This window comes from Pristis pectinata, chromosome 4 (genome assembly GCF_009764475.1).
Source record: "Pristis pectinata isolate sPriPec2 chromosome 4, sPriPec2.1.pri, whole genome shotgun sequence".
In the NCBI taxonomy this organism is placed as follows: domain Eukaryota; kingdom Metazoa; phylum Chordata; class Chondrichthyes; order Rhinopristiformes; family Pristidae; genus Pristis; species Pristis pectinata.
In genome coordinates, this window is record NC_067408.1 from 90,793,605 (window position 1) to 90,813,776 (window position 20,172).

The 20,172-nt window shown below is 39.4% G+C and overlaps 1 protein-coding gene across 1 annotated transcript in view; it reads left to right on the plus strand.

Annotated features, from left to right (window-relative positions):
- LOC127570073 (prostaglandin F2 receptor negative regulator-like) overlaps window positions 1-18,903 on the plus strand; it is a 51,876-nt gene extending 32,973 nt beyond the window's left edge. The window contains exons 3-9 of the mRNA XM_052015330.1: window positions 3,229-3,651; window positions 4,518-4,901; window positions 6,058-6,480; window positions 7,391-7,804; window positions 10,829-10,936; window positions 14,172-14,471; window positions 15,503-18,903. Of these exons, the coding sequence (XP_051871290.1) occupies window positions 3,229-3,651; window positions 4,518-4,901; window positions 6,058-6,480; window positions 7,391-7,804; window positions 10,829-10,936; window positions 14,172-14,471; window positions 15,503-15,666 (2,216 nt within the window). The 3' untranslated portion in view covers window positions 15,667-18,903. The remainder of the gene's footprint in view (window positions 1-3,228; window positions 3,652-4,517; window positions 4,902-6,057; window positions 6,481-7,390; window positions 7,805-10,828; window positions 10,937-14,171; window positions 14,472-15,502) is intronic.
- Window positions 18,904-20,172: the final 1,269 nt, after the last annotated feature.

Below are 20,172 nucleotides of genomic sequence, written 5' to 3' on the forward strand. Positions count from 1 at the left end.
CCTGTACTCATACAGAACTTGAAAATTTTATTTCCACTCTTCTCTCACCTTCTGTCTCTGTCTTGGTTTCGGGGATAGGCTGGTTACAGACATCCTTTACAAACCCACAATCCCACAGCTATTTTGGCCCTACTTCCTCCACTTTCTCCATCTCCATTGTATTTGCACCAATGACTATGCTTTCTACACAAGTGCTTGTGAGATGGCTTCCCCTCTATTACAGTTGACAGAGGTCTTGTCCTTGTCTATTTCCTGCAGCTCTGCTCTCTCAGAGCAAAGCTAGGGTTCCCCAGGTCTCATCTTCCTCCTCATTCGTCTTGACATTCATACTTTGAGTTCTGCCACCTTCAACATGATTTTGTGTTTTGAAGAGACCATTCCCCATGTGACTCACAGGTCTGCTCTCTGCTTACGCCAACCACTTCCCTTCTTGAAGCAATTTCCCATGAGATTGCAAGAGGTACAGCACCTGTCTTCCAATCTCTTCCCTTCACTTCATCCAGAATCCTTTCAGGTGAAGCAATAATTTGCTTGCACGTCTTTCAATCTAGTGTACTGGATTCAGTGTTCACAATGTTGTCTCCTCTGCATTGGAGAAAGCAAACAGACTGGGTACCTACTTTGTGGAGCACCAGTGTTCAGTCCACAAGGGCCACCCTTAGCTTCCTGTTGCTTGCCACTTTAATTCTCCATTCCACTCCCCCTCTGACCTATCTGTCTGTGGCTTCCAGCACACTTGCAAAGAGGCCCAATGTAAGCTTGAGAAAAACACCTCATCTGTCTGAGCATTATTGCATCCTTCCAGACTTTCTTGAATTCTACAACTTCAGATAACTCTCTTTTTGTTTGCTGTATGTAATCGAACTAGCCATTCCATCTTTGCTGTTGACTTTGCTCTCCCTATTAAGCTGCCTGACCTGCTAGACATGTCCTGTAGCTGTGCATTTCACAATTTTTACATTCCTTTCTTAGCCCTCACTTCTTGGTTTTTGTGTTTCTTTGTTTAGACGCAATCCCTCCAACTTCCCACATTGACCTGTTGGCTGGATGGTCTTGTTTACAGTTTATCCCCATGGCAACCTTGGCCACACTTTAGAGACATTCCCTTTGTCCTATCTGAGCTGACTTGAAACATTAGCTCTGTTTCACTTTCCATGGATGCTGCCTGACCTGCTGAGTGTCCCCAATGTTTTCTGTTTTTGACTTTTCTTTAATTCTTCTGGCTTGTTTCCTTCTGAGATTTAATTAGAATTGGGATAACTGTTATTCAAGGCCCTCGGTGAACAGGGTGGTACAGCTGGGTCACAATATCATCATCGGCTTATCATTCATTGGCATTCACCATTGGCTTTACTGGTCTAATCTTCAATTGGACAGTAGATGAATTAATCCCAGTTAAATTGGGGAAGACCTGAAAGAAGTCAACAGGATCAGTTTATACTGTAACTTTTGTTGTGGAAATAAAGGCTGCTTTTGTGTCTTCCCTGTGTAGGAGTGATTGTCTTTGCTTCTCTTGGACAAACAGATGTTCCTAGGAGGACTTCGTTGCTATACAAATTTACTTCATTGTGTTCCTGATATGGAAAATGGATTGTTTGCTTGAGTTCCCTACTCATTTTTCCATATGAATACTCAGCACCTGAGGTTCAGCCCTCTGGGTTCTTCAACTGCAATGTTTTGTTAGCATTTAGTTCAGATGCAGCTGATTCCTCACCTTGTACTATTTGTGCACTGCTCCTGTACACCCACCCTTGTAGTATGCCACCTGATTTGCATTTTTGTTTCTCTGAACCCTGAGTTGTCTCTCTGAAGAGGCAAGGTGCTATGGTATGGCTGCTTTATTATAGAGCTGCATCAAAATTGTGGAGACCTAAAATTCAACAATGTTGCAGGTTATTCACCCTGGAATGGTTTTGTACCACAACCTTCTGTCTCTATGGATAATGCAACTCCCAAGCCAAAAACTGCCCCTTCAAGTGCAGATGAATATAAAATATTAGTCTGAAACAGAACATTGTTAAGTTTTCCTTTTGGATATTTTGCTTTTATTTTGGTCTTGCCTAATTCTGCTTTTAAGTTTGAAAACAATTTGGAACCACAATAGTTCTGCATTTTCTATTTTGTTTTACCTTCCATAAGAGATGTATATTGAAAAAGACAGAATGAAGAGGTGATTTATTACTGAAGTTTGAGGTGTGTTAACAAGGAAAATTGGGTCAAATTCTTTCTTCTGGTCAGTAGATTGATAATCAGATGACAAAAATTTAAGTGTATTTATTTTTAAAGTGGAGAGTGGCTATGCATTTGGTTGAATGTTTTGCTTGAAAAACTAGATTTGCTTTTGAAATGTAGAATATAACAGCAAAAAAAAAAGCCATTTAGTCTATTGGAACTTGGGTCAGCTCTTTCCAGTTACTTCTGCTTGATTACCTATCATACTGTAATATCTAATGTATATCTAGTCCTATAGAGTCATGGAGTTGTACAGGATAGAACCAGGCCCTTCAGCCAACCATGTCCATGCCAACCATCATACCTATCAACACTAATCTCACTTGGCTGCATTAATTCCATATCCCTCTATGCCTTGCTCATTCAAGTACCTGTCAAGATGCCTCTTAAATATTACTGTTCCTGCCTCCTCTGGCAGCTCATTCCAGATACCAAATACTCTTTATATGAAACATTAACGCCTCAGATCCCTTTAAATTTCCTCCCTCTCATCTTTAACCTGTGCCCTCTAGTTTTAGACACCCCTACCATGGGAAACGGAAACTGGCTATCTACTCCATCGGTGCCTCTCATAATTTTGTATACCTCTGTGGCATGTCATCTCCCAGCCTATCTGATCTATCCAAACAGACCTTGTCTAGCTGGTCTCTCCTTGCAAGTTGCTTTTTGAATATGTATCTATCAATCACTCTATTAAGCAGTTTAAATCGTAAACTTGTGTAAATATTTTTCTTGTTATCGCTAGTTCTTTTTGCTGATCACCTTGTAGCTAGAGGTATAATCATTGTAACCAGTTCTATTGTTACTCCCATACTTTTTAATGATTTTGTACCTAAAATTTGATCAGAAACTTACAATGTTACAGTTGACTGTCAAGGATATGAAACAAAGGCTGTTACTGAGACATGCAGTACAGGTTCTGATTCTTATATAAATACTGCTTTGAACTTTCTAGTATTTTGCTTTGTCAGTAATCTTGATGCATTCCTTTATCAGTGATTCCGGATAAACTCACTGTGTTACCTACAAAGTCCAGAAGTATGACAAGCACAAACTACACCGAAGGAAGGCCACTGGAGCTTCAGTGTGTTGCATCCACATCATCACCTGTTTCCACCCATCTTTCTGTCAAGTGGCAGTTGACAAAAAATGGAGGTGTGACGGAGGATATTCTGTCATTCACTGAAGATGATCAGTTTCTGCCTGGTGGTTCATACGCAAATCGATATCAGCGAGGTGATATTAGAATGGCCCTGGAAAAAAACGGCATCTTCAAACTTATCATTGGTCACTTGCAGCTTGAGGACAGCGGTGTATACTCTTGTATGGCGGCAGAGTGGGTCAAAGAAGATGGCTCCAAATGGAAAAAAATCCAAGAAAAAAGTACAAGCATTGCAACGATTGAAGTTCAGCCATTAGGTACATCAGATTTGTAATAAACCATCCTGAAGCTTAGTGAAACACACAGAAATGCTGGAGGAACTCAGCAGGTCAGGCAGCATCTATGAAGAGAAATAAACAGTTGATGTTTCTGGTCAAGACCCTTCAAGACTCTCTCCATGGATGCTGCCTGACCTGCTGAGTTCCTCCAGCATTTTGTGTGAGTTGCTCCAAATTCCAGCATCTGCAGAATCACTTGTCTCCTGTGTGCATCCTGAAATTTAGAATGGGTTTCATCTTAATGCAAATATTAGTGAATAACCATTCACCATTTTGCTGGGGTTGGGCCAGCAGTTTGGATGGAGTTGATAGCGTAGGCTTTAAAAGCAAGGTTTGCATGAAATAATTAATTTGGGCAACTGCTCAATGCTGTGAAGGAATTATTTGGGAGATGGAGTAGAATTTTGCAAATTATATCTCATTAGCCTTGCAGAATCAAAACACAGATGCAAGATTAAACATGAAAAGAGTAAGTCAGAGAGTGAAAGACACTTTTCATAGAATTGAGGCTGTGGAAGGTGCCTTTTAAATTGGTGAATCAGGGGATTCCTCTAGATTGCTCCAAGGTAGTTCATTGCCAGTGTCAACATTGAGGAAATGTTCAAAAGTTGGGGGTAGGAGATGGGTATATAGGTGTAAGACTGACGCCAAAAATTACTGCGTGTGTGTAAATCTAGTTCAGTGGGAACTAGCTTCTATTTTTTTCTATCGGTTGCATGTTAAGGCACCTCATGGGTGATCTCATTTATGTGCTACAATGTTTTTGGAACAGAATAGAACTATTGATTTTGGACTACTCTTGGGGGGAAAATATCTTACTAAATAATATAATTTCTGTATTACAGCCCAGACTCTAAAGGTCTCTGCAAGTGGAGGGATCCTCACTTTAAACAAAGGTGATGAGATTGATCTGGTTTGCAGCGTGACAGGTGTTGAAGACTTCAGTGTTGAGATCAGCTGGTATTTCAGCACATCTCCAGCAGTTGATACTCAAAGCGGGAAACTTCTTGTGCACATGAATCTTGCAGCAATAGTTAACGATTCAAATTTTGTCACATTGAACAAAATTAGTAGCAGTGACTACAGACTGAGGGTGCAACAAGTTGATGAAGCAGACAGTGGATATTACTACTGTGCAGCCTCTGTTTGGATACCATATTCCAATGAGTTGAGGCACAAAGCAGCAGAGAAAACCTCTAATCCTCTCAATATCACTGTGGCACTTCTAGGTAATTTCATTCTCCATTGTTTTATATGTCTGAGTAATTGGATATAATTAGCAACATCACTTGAAGTTAGAGAGCATGGAATGCCTTGTGTTCATTGCAAATGACTCCTTGACGTGCTTTGCATTCTACAGTACTCAAATAGATAGAATCTAATGAAGTTAATTGTATAAAGATAAATTAATGGTTGTCATTGTTAAGAATAAGGGTTGGAAGCATGTTTTCCTATTTACTCCTTGTGATTTAACAAAGCCAATACAGGAAAGGGCATTCCAGCATTTTTCTGAAAGGAATGCACCTTTTGGACAAGGATCACGTTATCCCTTGTCTGGCGAGAGCCTATTAAAATCGAAAGGCTGGATTTTTGATATTCAGATCCTGACTATCTTAACCCTTACTTTGCCTGTTTTACTATGAGGACTGGATCTGAAAGGTTTACTTAATGAGCAAAATGGAACAAGAAAACTCCTTTGTTTACCCCAGAAAATCTACAGCCATTTCCTTGCAATCTTGACTGTGATTGATGCCATACTGACACTTGCATCACACATATCTATGGGCCTGGAACTTGAAATAGGGAAGAGAATTTCTGTCCATCAAGGTCACAACATTATTTTGCCAGAAGTATCAAGGCCTAAAGTGACTAAAGCTTAGAATTGTTTTTGCTCCTCAGTTGTTGCCTTATTAAGTGTGACAGCTAGATTATAGCATGCATCTAGAATCAATGTCAATGCAACCTTTAACCACAGCTTTATCATTGGTTTATTATTATATGAACTAGGGTAGGTTTTTTAGTTTGTGATGCACTTCATTGCTTGCTTAATTTTTTTGTTTGGCACAACTTGCCGTACTACTATACATTGGATTTTTGAAAATCTTATGACTTATTTAACTCCTGACTAACTTAAGTTTTCTTGTGCCAGCATTACTGTATATACTGGCAAATTATCATGATTCAGACTGTGGTATAAAAATATTATTCCTACTGAAGTACTGCTGTTCACCAGATTACATGATATTCTGTCTATTGATGAAATACAGCTGGAGCTATGATAAAATTGCTATCTATGGGATTGCCTATAAATATATTGAGGTACATTAATTAGTGTTCATTAATTTTAAGTGCTAAAAGTAACCTTTGCTCTAATTATATTCACAGATCCTACATACACAGTTCAGTTAAGCTCCATGAGGATGCCCAGCTCCTCGGGAGAACCGGCAGAGCTTGAATGCCAGGTATCAGATGTACAAAATGCAGATGACGCAAGGCTGAACGTGGCCTGGTATTTCAAGCCAATTGAGCCGGATGGAGTTGCCAGAGTGAGTGTCCTAATAGCAATGATGGATCAAGATTGGATACTGAAAGTGAGCGATCAGTATAATGAGCGAGCTAAAAAAGGAGAGGTTACTTTTACAAAGCCCAAGCTGCATACTTTCAAGTTTCAGATGCAGCATGCGTCCGCTTCTGACAGAGGGGAATACTTTTGCAATGTTTCCGCCTGGATGAAGCAACGAGGAGATACGTGGTTGAAGAAACAGGAATTATCTTCCTTTGCTGTTGATATGTTCTGGAAAATTGAAGGTAAAATATTCCTACAATTTTTGTGAGGACTTTGTTCTTCACAGCAGGTGTTATGCTGTTATTTTCTTTGAAACTATAGAGCAGAAATATAATTCTTAATTATTACTTCTAAATATTGTTTCGGGTGAATAATACTGTTTAAAAATGTTCTTGCGCTCTGTTGAGATTCAAGTGGCTTAACATAGGCTAGTTTTTCCTCCTTGTTTCACCCCTCATTCATGCTGCAGTCCTTTAAAGATGTGCCTGGCCTCCACACCTTCTAAATGGACATGTTGATGAGTTGGGGAGAGCAAGGAAAGGGATGCAGAGGACAGAGTTTTTATTCTAGTTTTCATCGTGCACCATGCCTGACTCTGGTTGTATAGTCTGTCTCCCCTTTTTTTTGTTTTCCCTTTCCCATGGGCCCCCGTATCCCTTCTTCTCTTTCCCTTCCCCTGCCCTCTCGATCTGCCCATCACCCACACCTTCCTCCCTCCAGTTCCCTTCCTCACCTCCTTCCTTTTATTCCAAGGTCCACTATCCTTTCCTATCAGATTCCCTCTTTTTCAGCCCTTCGTCACTTCCACCTATCACCTCCCAGCTTCTTGCATCATTCCCACTCTCCACTCCCCCACTCTTCCCCCTCTCTTGAATTCACCTATCACCTGCCAGCTCTCACTCCACCCCCCTCTCCCCACTCTTTTGTACTGGCTTCTCCCGTCTTTCTTTCCAGTCCTGAGGAAGGGTCTCGACCTGAAACGTCGACCGTCCATTTCCCTCCATAGGTGCTGCCCGACCTGCTGCTTTCCTCCAGCATTTTGTGTGTTACTCCAGATTTCCAGCATCGGCAGTCTTTCTTGTGTATTGTCTGTATTATATGACAAATGCCTCTCAACCAACATTTAATGTAAATGTTCCTTCCACTCCTCAGACCCAAGCCTAAGCATTACAGCAACAGAGGAGAAACCAGTAGCTACAAGAGGTAACACTTTTGAAATGGCGTGTAGCATATCTGCTGAGCATGTTGAACTTCCTTATTATTCAGTGGTTATAGCAATGAATGAACCAGCCTTTACTGATGCAAAGGACAGTAAAAAACTTATCTCATTGAGTCGGGACTCTGTGGTGAAACTGGAGCAGTGGGACGTTAAGGACCGACCAGAAGATCTTGTTTTAGAAAAAGTCAGTGACAAGGAATTCCGTTTCCGGCTGTACAAGACTCAGTTTTCCGATGAAGGATCATATTACTGCATGGTCCAGGCATGGGTTCCAGATGCAAACGGAGGATGGTCTGAAGTCATTTCTAATTATTCAAATGCTGTTGCTGTCGCTTTTAAAACAGCAGGTAAGTTCTGAATTTTACCTTGCACTGAAGATTGTAACAGATTAATGGTGCTAGGCCCAAATTAATCATCCAAGTGTGGTTCTGCAGAAAATTGAAATTTGGAAGTTAAGTTTTCCAAACTTTAAACTTCAATTTATGTGGAAAGTATAGGATTTTGCATGTCTGGCAGCAGGCATAGACTTGAAGCGGGCCAAATAGCCACCATCTATGCAGTACCCAGAATCCATAACCAATATACTCAGCCTGAATAAGAGTTAATACAATGGGATGAAGGTAGAGTTGTCTGCACTGACTGGGTAAATAGGCTAAATGATAGGTCAATGCATGGTCAGCAGAGAAAACTAGCAAGCACCATTGAAAGAAACTAAGGGCTTCTGTGGAAGGAAGAGGGTAGACAGGGTAAGTGTGTGACTCCTAGACTTGAGTCTGGGGAGCTAACAACAAGAAATCTGGAAATGGCACACAAGTAATATCAATACTTTGCCTCAGTCTTCACTGGAGGGGATTGTGGATATGCCAAAGATTCCTGTTGGGCTAGTAAATTTTCCCTAATTTGCAGGTGAGTGGTAGAATCTGGTGGGAGTTGAGGGGAAGGTGGGGAGAATAAAATGAAACTAATGTAAATGGGTGCTTGATGGTCAGCAAGGTTTTGGTGGGCTGAAAGGCCTGCTTTTGATGTATGAATATGACACAACAACACAAGAACTGGAATGAGCAGCAGTTCACTTGTTGCCAGCTTGCTCCATCCAAGTCATTGATATAGATTGTGAACAGCTCAAGTCTCAGCAGTGATCCCTGTGACACCCCACAAATTACAAACTCCCAAACTGAAAATGACTTAGTTATTCTTTATCTTTCTCTTGCTTTCTCACCATTAACCAATCCTCAATTATGCCAGTATATAACCCCTATCCCAATGCTGTCATGTGGCATCTTATCAAAGACCCTCAAAGTCCAACTATTACACATCCATTTGTTCTTCATCTTTTCTGCTAGTTACAACCTCATTTGTTTTTGGGGGAAAAAAGCCCTCATCTGTTAAACATGATTTCCCGTTCATAAATCCTTGTTAGTTCTGCCCCATCCTGTTGACAGGCTAACAGATCACTATTTGTTTTCTTTTGGGTTTAAATGGTTGTTCCATTTTTTTTTGCACACATTTCAAGTTGCTGATCTGGTTTGGCATTCATGGCTCATGATTGGAGGTAAAAGATCCAGCTCTTCAAAGAAGAGAACAGGGTTTCTTCCATTATTTTGGCCAGTATCACTAAAATAGATAATTTCATGATTTATATTGTTTGTGCAGTCTTTTGGGCAGATTGCCAACAATATCATCCTATATTAAAACAATGACTACACATAATTTTATTATTCCTGGTACAGGGTCCTGATCCTAAACATTGATTATCTCTCTGCCTCCACAGGTGCTGCCTGAAAGTTCCTCCAGTCTTCTTTCCCCTCCCTGCTGCAGAGTTTTTATTTATTAGTTGTAAAACACTTTTAGATGTCATGTGGAATTTGCATATGAGCAAAAATTCAGAGAATTGACTTACGTGGGCTTTTCCCCAGATAACACATGGCCTGTGTATATGACTTATGCACAAGGGTTTCATGTATTGCAGAAGATGGTGATGGGGTTGTCAACTTGATCTAAAAGGCTGCTTCATTCCATATCATTTTACTCTTGTTGTGCAAGTTTTGTGCAAATTTTTCTTTGAAATATTTGGGATGACTGGAATGTATTCTTCAATTCTGGATCTGTTTGGAAATGATTGGCTTTTCATGGGCACATTTTACTTGCATTAATAAATGCCTTGGTCAAGGTCTTAAGGATAGATATGTGCTCCATTATGATATTTCATCTTTTCATTTGTTTGAGAATTCTGATCAATACATGTAGTTTCAGTTTTGACAATACAGGTACATTTTAGGGATGAACATCTTTGCCCAGGGAAATACTTTATGTACAATTCAATGAAGGATTTTTTTTGTCTAACTCAGTGTTCAATGTTCTTTTACCAGAATTGAATTGGAGCTGTGATGTGTAGGCCACATGGGCCCTCCAGTTTGCTCCACTATTTAAGCTTGTACTTTCCTTTCCAATCCCCTTAACTCTGGATTTCCTTGGTATCCAAGAATGTATCAACCCCTACCTTTTTAAGTATACTAAGCAACTAAAATTTCAAATTCCCGATGGTGCAAAATCACTATATAGACTGGTTCTGTTAAAGGCCCAGACGTTTGACAGGATTGGTTTTGATTTTCAAACCTGTTGAAGCTTTCATTGTAGCTTCTTATTGTAAAATACTGGACTGCTGAGTGGAAATGAGCATTCTTCAAAGTAAGAATTAAATTACACATTTGTGAACTTGGACCAATTTATGTAATGTTAAGATGCCAGCACTGTGGAGTTGAGTGTGAATTAACATACTGCTGTAAAGTTGGGATTAAATTTTCACTGACCTAAGTAAGGTTGCTCCCACTTTCAGTAAAGGGATCTTTTAATCCCAGATCAATAAAATAAAGACAAAGTTGTGTGAGAGAAAATATTTCAGTGACACAGCGAATAAAGGCACCATCCAAAACTCCAAGCTTTGTATACAGGAAGATTGCATGTTCCATTTCAAGGCTGTTCCAAGTTACCCACAATTAGGTTTACCTGCTAATGTTTTTCATGCTTTCTGATAATCCTCAACTATCCTTCTCATTGAAGGAAAGGTGCTGCTGTGGAAAGGAAATGTGGAAGATCAACCAATGCCAACAGAACTGTACACCAGCAAAGGCAAATAATCCCAGGATGGGTTGTAGGAAAATGTCTTTTAATATCCAGGGCTCAGTGCTGCCTAATCACAGAACATGGGAGTTCTCTTGGATATTCTGTTATAAACCTTAAGTTGTGTAAAGCAATCTTATCTTCTATCTACTAAATGCAGTTCCAAAGTTTAAAAATGTGCTTGCGATTAAGGATGAGCATTTATAAAATAAACCATTTCTTCTGTATTAACGTCTCATTTTGCTCTCTAGCTCCTCGGTTTTATGTGACATTGGAATCGGAGAGACCTCATGTGTACCAAGGAGAGACTTTGGAAATGAACTGCACTGTTGACCTGCCGGAGATACCTAACACCTCAGGTAATTTTAGAAAGGTTGCCCCAGATCTATTATGGTGTGTAATTCCAGAATAGCTTCACTGGGTTGATTGACATCCAGCAGATTTGCATCTTCATCTAGCTACAGTGATTTTTCATAACAGCTGCTGCCATTTAGGAATCTGTTCTGCTTCAATTTGTACAGTCCTACTAAGTTGTCCTTTACACACAATTTATATACCTTGGGGAATGTTCCATTTGTCAGGAATGCAGTTACAGGATGTGCAGAATGCATAAAGACAATGGACTGAAGGAAAAATGCTCCTCATTCTTCGACTGAAATTCTCCCCACCGATGTGTCAAAATCAGACCTAGAATTTCTTCAGAGTGATGAGCTGCTTACAAACCCACCCTTAGTTTGAGTGGATACCTCAGTGACAGCCTCCTCAGCTCAGACCCATCACCAGGCCTTTTGCAAGTGCTTGCACAGCTGCATTTACTAATGCTTGCACAGTCATTGAGCTCTGTCCCCAAGCTGAAACACCTGTCTGTGCCATCACAGCTTGAATATATGTGACTGTCTGGGATATCTGTGAATATTTAGGAATACTAAAAATTACATTTTTTTGTTAAAATGATTGCATTTTTAAGGAAAATGAATTACACTGAAACATTTAAGAGCCCAATTTAAAAAAAACAAATAATTACATCGGTGAGACCCGACGCAGATTGGCGGATCGCTCCGTCCGCTGTACCAGCCGGGATCTCCCAGTAGCCAGCCATTTTAATTCCACTTCCCGTTCCCACACCAACCTGCCTGCCCACAGCCTCCTCGACTGCTAAGTTGAGGCTAGACACAGATAAGAGGAACAGCACCTCGTTTCGGTCGGTAGTCTCCAACCTGACGGCATCAGTATTGATTTCTCTAACTTCCATTAACCACACCCCACTGTCCCTTATTTCTTTTTTTTCCCTTATCCCACTGGCCCCCTTCTCTCTCCCCCTTCCGCACGCTCTCCATCTGCCCATCACCCACACATTCCTCCCACTGGTTCTCTTCCCCACCTCTTTCCCTTTTATTCCATGGTCCACTGTCCTCTATCAGATTCCATCTTCTTCAGCCCTTTGTCACTTCCACCTATCACCTCCCAGCTTCTATACATCATTCCCACTCTTCTTCCACCCCCCCACCCCCCCGCCTGCATATCAACCCATCATCTTCCAGTGCTTGCTAATGTCAACTGTCCATTTCCATCCATAGATCCTGCCTGACCCACTGAGTTCTTCCAGCTTTTTGTGTGTTGCAGTTAAATAATTAAAATTTCAAATTAACTGACTTTAAAATGTCAATTACCTGAAACTTACCTGCTCAATGTTCCTCTCAATTGAAGTAAATGGAGTCTCTGAACTGGTTCATCTGGCAGATATCCCAGCTGGAAAACTTGAAGGGCCAGTGCTCTCAACCACTGAATCAAATGAGGCCAGTTGTTTGGAATGAAGGCAGCTGTGTGGAGGCTCAGGACTTCTAAATTCATGGCCAAAAGTTTGTGGAAATCTTGGATTAATGGGATTTGAGTGTCTCCCTGACTAAACACCTTGCTTCAGACCAATGTTTTTGCTCTCTCCCTTCCTCTCTTTCCTCTGTAATAGAGGCTGTTGTACCTATTGGTGGTCATGTTCACCCATGCTCCAGGATACTATCTACTTAGAACTCGTTTCTGAACTGGTGCTATATTTGAAGTTCTTCCAAAAGCAGAGTACACTGAACAAGGTGCTATACTATTAATACCTGTGAGTTTTGGCACAAACATTGTTAGCTGAATGGCCAGTTCCTGTGCTGTATTGTTCTATGGGTTTCTTCAGTTTTTCTAATGGTTGATTGAGTGCATTTGATTACTCTTGTGATAATTAATCTACTGATATGTTGTTATAACTGCTATAATGTGCAATTGATTAAAGCTTTATCCATTTTTTACTGATAAACCTTTTGAGCTTTCAGAATATATATTTAAAAGTGTCCAAAACCAACTTTTTACTAATGCAAATATATATAAAACTTTTCTGGTGTGTGAATTTCAGTTTAGCCCCTGGATAGTTCAGGAAATCTGTAACAGGCCGAAGTTCGGTGTTACTTTGATATATTGCTCCACTACTTTCAAAATAATGGTGATGTTAATAGTGCATGATTAAGTACAGGTATCCAGAATTTGCTGCCGAGATGCACTACAAAATGCCATAATGAATTTTGCAGAAACAGCATCTTGCTCTCTGGCTCCCCATGAAACCCATTGTGTGGAGTGAAGTTTCTGTTCCTGCACAATACATGCAAACCTAAGTTGCTACAGGAAATTGGAGCTGGTCTGAAATCACACAATAAATGTTTTTGATTCATTTTGTGTCTGCACGTGTTGATTCAATACTAGCTATCAAACTGATTTTTAAGAAATAGGAAATTATTGAATATCCCTGGCACTGAAACCTAACTAATGCAACTGTGGGTTCTAACCCATTCTGGTATTTAATTACTGGATATTTTAAAAACATGAGATTGAAGTAAACTTTGCACCCCTCTTAAATCTATTTTTTCCCCCTCTAAATCAAATACAGAAAGGGAATTAACAATAAATTCAACTAATTTCTTTCTTTCACTTCCTCTGTTAATTTCTCAAGTCCTCAGTCTATTTGGATAATAAGATACCTGGTTGGTTGTATTGTCCACTAAGACTACAGATGCCTTTCTCCCCTCACCAACATTATCAGATTACACTTTCGACAGTGCGTAACCCAAGATGTTGCTAAATTTGAGCATGGGGGGAAAAATCCTCATAATAAAATGGACAATCAAATCTGCCTTATTCATGTCTTTTAAGCCAGAGCATTTTATTTGCTGTGAAGTATTGGCAAAAAGCATTTTGTACACAGCTTGCTTTTTTTATTTGTAGGAAAGCATCAAAATGTCTCTTCCCTTCCCACTGAGAGACGAACAATGCTCTCTGTAGAAGACAATTTGAACAGAAGTACTAATTATTTCTAATTACTAATTCTCTAACCCCACTAATTTATGATCCTTAAGGGTAATGTATGCATATCCCTATAGAAGTATTATTTTCTAGGTTGTGAAATAAGTTATGTAATATCTCGGATCTGGGAGTTAATATAGTTTTAAATTTTTGTGCATCAATACTGTGAATCCTATAAATGGGATGGAATTGAATTTAGATATGCCCATTGTTATGGACTGTTCATTAATCCAAATGATTTATTGACTTTCCTCCTAGATGTTTTATATGAGGTGGAATGGTTCTTCCAACGACTTCCTTTGAATGCCACCCTGAATCCTTTGGTGTCGATGGATCAGAGATCAGTGGTCACATATTTCAAAGACTTTGATACAAGCGGCATCAGCGTTGAAAGAACTGACATAAATGAATTCCGTCTGCGCATACACTGTTCAGATAATAATTTTTCTGGAGATTTTTTTTGCAAAGTGGCACCTTGGATAAAATCTGAGACTGGAATATGGCAGAAAATAGAACCACAGGAATCTGGTTTACTTTCAGTACGCGTTGATATTTCAGGTTAGTTTAGATTTGCTCACAAAGGAAATGCCAGAGAACAAATCTTGGGGCTTCTAATGACTTTTCAGATCTAATTGAACTCTTGAGTCTTTGGCTTGTGCAAAAGGTGTGAATGTTATTTGGGTGAAAATTATATCTTTCCATCTTTCCTTGAACATTGGTAGGAAATGAGATGCACCATTTCAATATAATTGTTTGCTGATGATCAGACTGACATGAGTACAGGAAAAATGAATTCTGTGTTGAAATTGTGCATCTTGGAAAGTGAGGAAACTATTATAATTGGAATTTTTAATTTGGAGCAATCTATATTCTTTTGCCTTTTTGTCCTGGCTTGGGGAACTGAGAACTATCACAGAATCAAATGATTACCTGGCTGAAGTTAACTAATATTATGTAGACCAAGATTCATGGCAGAATCCTACCAGACTTAGGCAATTGATAATAAAACTGGTATTAAGTGACTGGAAAAAGGTTTGGATCACTTCACAATTGCCACCCTTATAAGGCAGATACAGTGATCCTTGAACTTGTGACGTGGTTTTTGTTACCAGAATAAGCAAAGGTGGTTTATAATACCTGGTGAGGACATAATTATCTCTTCAATAAGTAGGAATCCCAGTTAAAGTTTAAGGTATTTACAAAAGCATTTGAGCATTGTGTATTTCCTGGCTGCATCATAACTCTGGGTGCCATATAGCATTTGTGATTCTCTCAAGGTGAAAACTTCCTGGGCTCATGGCCATCAAAGTTACATGACAGCAGCAGAAGCTTAAATGTGAGAAATGTTAAAATTTTGAAATTTAAATGTAAAATAACTTTAAGAACAAAGGGAATGAGCATTTAATTGGGTAGCCAAGTGAATAAAAGAAACTTTTTAAAAGGTACATTTTGGAAATAATAAGGTGCTAGAATAGAAATGAGAAGTAGTTTAATGCACTGACGAATAGCATACCAACAAAAGTTGTACTAACTTTTTTTTTGCTTCCACTTTTCTGTCTTGTTCCTTTTTCTTCCCCTTCCCCTCCTAGTGCTAGATTCCTTTAAGATGCCTTTGTTGTACGGGATTGGCAGTGCCTTATTGATAGGTATTCTTGCCTGTGCAATCGGATATTGTGCTTTTCCAAGCACGTCTAGAGGGAGAGCTGCACCGACGGATGAGCGACGTGGGTTACTCCAGAAATGCCTGAGCTGAGATCTCTTGCACTGTTCAGGAGCGACCATTGGAGGAACTACTGAAACTACCTGTTTGCTGACATTTGGGGAGGACAAAGCAAATGTCAGATCTTTTAGAGTTTTGCCACATACAATGATTTGTAATTTTTAAAAAAGAATAAGCCATGTTGAGTCTTGAGTGGAGTAAAAATATTTTGGGAATGTCAGTGTGATTTTTTGCGGAGTATTATTTTTCCACTGCAATAAGTCATGCCATGGAGGTACTGCCACTTTCTTCTCCTTTTGCCATTTCTGCCCAGAAGAACTGGACCCAGCCACTCTTTCTTGGTGTCTGCTGGTCAGTCACCATATTATTGTGCTATCACTGGTGGGCTGCACATTAAATACCATTCTCTTGGGTAATAATATGGATAAGTATTTGTTCTGCCAAGGTGAGTTCAAAATCATTGTGCTATATTATGGAGATAATTTTACTCAAAGTGATAAGTTCCAACTTTAAAAAGGCAGAGGCTAGTGGAATAAACAAGATGTTCAGCACTGTTCTTAAACTCCTTTTCTCACTTGGACAAAACCGTGCACCAAAAAAGGGAGAGATTTCTCGTAAGAGAGGAATATATTATCAGCTGTTTCGAGGAAGGGCCTGAAGTTCCATTTTAAATGATGAATTCGAATAAATGGGGAAACATTTTATTGCCACTTTAGAATGCGGACAGGTTGAAATTTATACTAGAGCACATTACGCATGATGTAACACATTTCAATACTGATCCAGTTATGAAAGGCCTGGCTTTCTGTCAGTATAGATGCATTTCTAGACAAAACAAGTTGCACAGTAAATTATTAGGTGTTTTCTATTGGGCTTAGATGAAGGGTCTCAACCCGAAATGTTGACTCTGCATTTACCCCTCCAGATGCTGCCTGATCTGCTGAGTTCATCCAGCAGCTCGTCTTTCACATTGGTACAGATGTATTGGCCAAAGGCTTTAATCTATTAGCACAATTTTCTGCAGTTTAACATACTCTGCCCTTGTACCATTTATAATTTCTGAATTCTTTAGAAGTTCAGATGTAAAGACTAGTTCTTGAGCAATTGGCTATTATTTGCCAGAAAGCTAGTGCACCTTCCAGTCCTTGGCCTGTATCGTAAATGAAAGACTATCGTTATTCCTGGCTGCATTCTTTTTAAAATGCGCACTTCTCCACAGAATGATAATGGTTATACAGGAGAGGTGAAAAGAATGAGGAGTCTCATTGACTCACCCTTTTTTCCCCATTTTGTACACCACGGGAGTGTATTTGGAGAATGAGGGCAATGTCTCTTATTCACAGCTCCAACCACCCCCCACACCCCCCACCTCAAATTGACCTAAACTAGTTGGTACAGTAGCTGAAAGATCAAATTTGATGCAAAGGTTTACCATCATGTCAGTCTTTACAGCACCACCATGGATTTTCATTGCATCCTCACCAGGAAGACAGCTGGCTGCCCATTTCCTGTCTCATCACATTAGTGATAGTGGAAGGAAGTTCACCCAGTGATGGTGCCTTCTACTACTACATGTGATGATCTAAAGGGCCACTGGGGAAAGGAATGTATACAGGTTCTAGGGGGAAGGTGGATAAATCGTAGGGTGAAATTGCTCAATAGCTAAAACTTCTATTTCCCAGTGGTGCCATATCCTTATTGACTTCTGCATTGGTGGGTGGCGGGCAATGTTTTGCCTCCAGGAATCTTGCACTATGTTATTAAATGCCTCCATCCTCTTAAAATGGAAATACAATTCCAGACCCACTCAGGCAGTGAAACCGCTCTGAAGAAGAGCCTAGATTTGAATGTTTATTCACAGAATAGTACAATGGCCACAACTGCTGCTAACTTCCCACCTGCAGAAGTAAAACCTGAGGTTTAATAATCTCCAGAGAAGCTAAACCAACAGTCCTGTACAACACGTCTGGAAGAGGCTGACCATTTCTCTGCAAAGTGTGTGTGAGTTAGTTTGTTTTGTACAGGTGAGTGAACAAGACACATGCCAACAGTGTCTGGTTGGAATATTCATAAAACCACAATGCTACTAAATCTGATACAACGCACTAATATTTTAAGATGTTTTGTTTGGAATTGTAATCTCATGGCATTTATACATTGGCACTTACAATATACAAATTTAATAGCTCAAATCAGAACCACTGACACAGTTCCAGTTGTTCACTTAATAAATTTCTTTCTTCACTAAGGGAATTGTAACTCTTTTCCTGCAGACTTGTAGATGTGTTTGCCAGCCTTACAATGGTTGACCTTTTTGTATTTTTAAGTATTTCCTGTTCAGATTCACAAATTGTGCAATTTTTAAAATTAATTATTTAAATGATCAGCAAGCCATGTTGATTATAACACTACCGGGATTATGTCCTAATGATGTTCCTCTTAGAATATCGTAAGTGTTAGTTTGATTGCAGAACAGATGTTTAAGTTATTAATATATGCATTTCCCCCCACTTCCCCACCAAATTTGTTTTGTCAGTTATTAGTGGCTGCCCTGATGGCTCTTATAAAATGTGATGCAGTGTGATGTTTTCTGTCTTTCATGAGTATTTTAAGTTATGATTGATCTATGAAACAGCTTGCTTAAGAAAGACCCTAAAGTGATACAATTCTATTGATGTGCATGATGGTAATTGATGTTGAGTTAGTAATGGGAGGAAATATTAATCAAGCTTGAACCAAGTGTATATTCTTTTATTTCAAATACTGTTTATAAAATTTCACCCTGTGGGGGTTTACCTTTGCACTAGTAGTACCTGGGTCGTAATATTAAAAAAGAAAATCAAAATGGAACAGACATTTAAAGAATATATCAGTGCCATGCCCACAAATACAGATTCTTCTTGGGATAATCAAATAGCTGTTGGATTTTGATTTTTTTTCTCTCTCTAGCCCTTCCTGTTTATCAAGAGTTTTGCTGTGTGATTTCATGAAAGTGCACAGCTTGGCTCAAGTAGAAAACCTACTGAAATACTGCATGACACATTCTCTATTATATCTAAAAAATATATGTTCCTAGTTGTCCAAGGTATTCCTTTTCAAAGTATTAATTTACTGAAATTTGTTTTGGTCCTTAAATAGGTTTTATGTAATTTGCTAAGTGAGGTTTTACCAGCACACTTGGATGACACAAAGTATAAAATCAAAATCAGCTTGTTGATCTAAAATGCAAACTCATGAACAATTCAATTTTATTAAATCTGTTTGAAATTCCTTCTGTATCTTTTTTCCCCACTTCCCACTGTAATTTGCATATTGTAGCAATCCATTTATTATGTAAAATTTCTCATTTGTGTTCATGATTTCTGATTGTTTGTTGGCACATCTCGTGGCAGTGCACAGCAACAGATATTTTTACATGCATTCTAATATTCCATTAACTTGATTTGTTCTCCTCCCAATTTATCTCTTTTGTCCTCCAGCTCCACCACCAAACTTGTATCTATGGCAAAATTGAGGCAAAGAATTCAATGTTGTGGGATGATGACCTGCTGTTCAAAGTTTCTTGGTTATTGTCTGCCTCATTGCTGCTGAGCTTGCTGCACTTTGTGTTTTTTTTTCCCCAGCAGCTTTCCAGTGCTCCTTAAATGAGTGGTGTTGAGAGTTATAGGGATGTTTCCTTTGTTCAAAAGCACTTCTGCATACTCAGCTGTCTCTTGTTCTGTCCTTCCTGTGTACCAAAGATCTGGCATGGCAATGGGTTACATTGCATCTCCTTGAAACTTGACCAACACCAGCACATCATTAGAAAAAATTGAGGCCAGAAGTCCACTCTCTGATCCTTGGGGTCTCCAATGCTTATTCAGTGTATGTTACCTATTTCCTATCTAAGAATCAGCCCAATCTAATTTCAATCCTTCTGTGTCCAATTCTGTGCTTCACTGTGTGTATCTAGTTTTTTTTAAATTTTCCTGGACCCTCTTGTTTCTTGTAATGGTCTCCCTGATATCATTTAACAATCTTAATTTATGTTCTTTGCTTCGGTTAGTTTCATACGGGGGGCGGGGAGGAAATAGCCCTATAACTTGCTTTCAAGTTTCTACTTAAATCCTGGCTCCCTCCTGGAAAAAACAAATGAGCACGGTAACACGGGTCAGATTGGAGCTGTCCTGCACTCTCAGACTCTGGCATCACTTCTTAATTGCTTTTCACACTTGTAGGACTGAGATTTTGAAGAAGTATGGCAGCCTTGTATAAAAGAACAAGAGCAGAAATTGATTATTTGGCCCTTAAAATTTGTTCTACTGTAGTAATGACTCCACTTTTCCAACCTGTACTTCTGACCCTTGACTTGTTTGGTGTCCCAGACTCCACTGATCTTGGTTTGAACTTACTCAGTGTCTGAGCCAACACAGCCCTCTGGAATTGAGAATTCCTATGGTATCTTGCTCTCTCTAAATTTGCAGTGTTAAGTTGGAAGAGTTGCCCCATCTTGTGAATATGTAGTACCAGTTCAAGAATGACTACTGCTTTCAGCCAGGT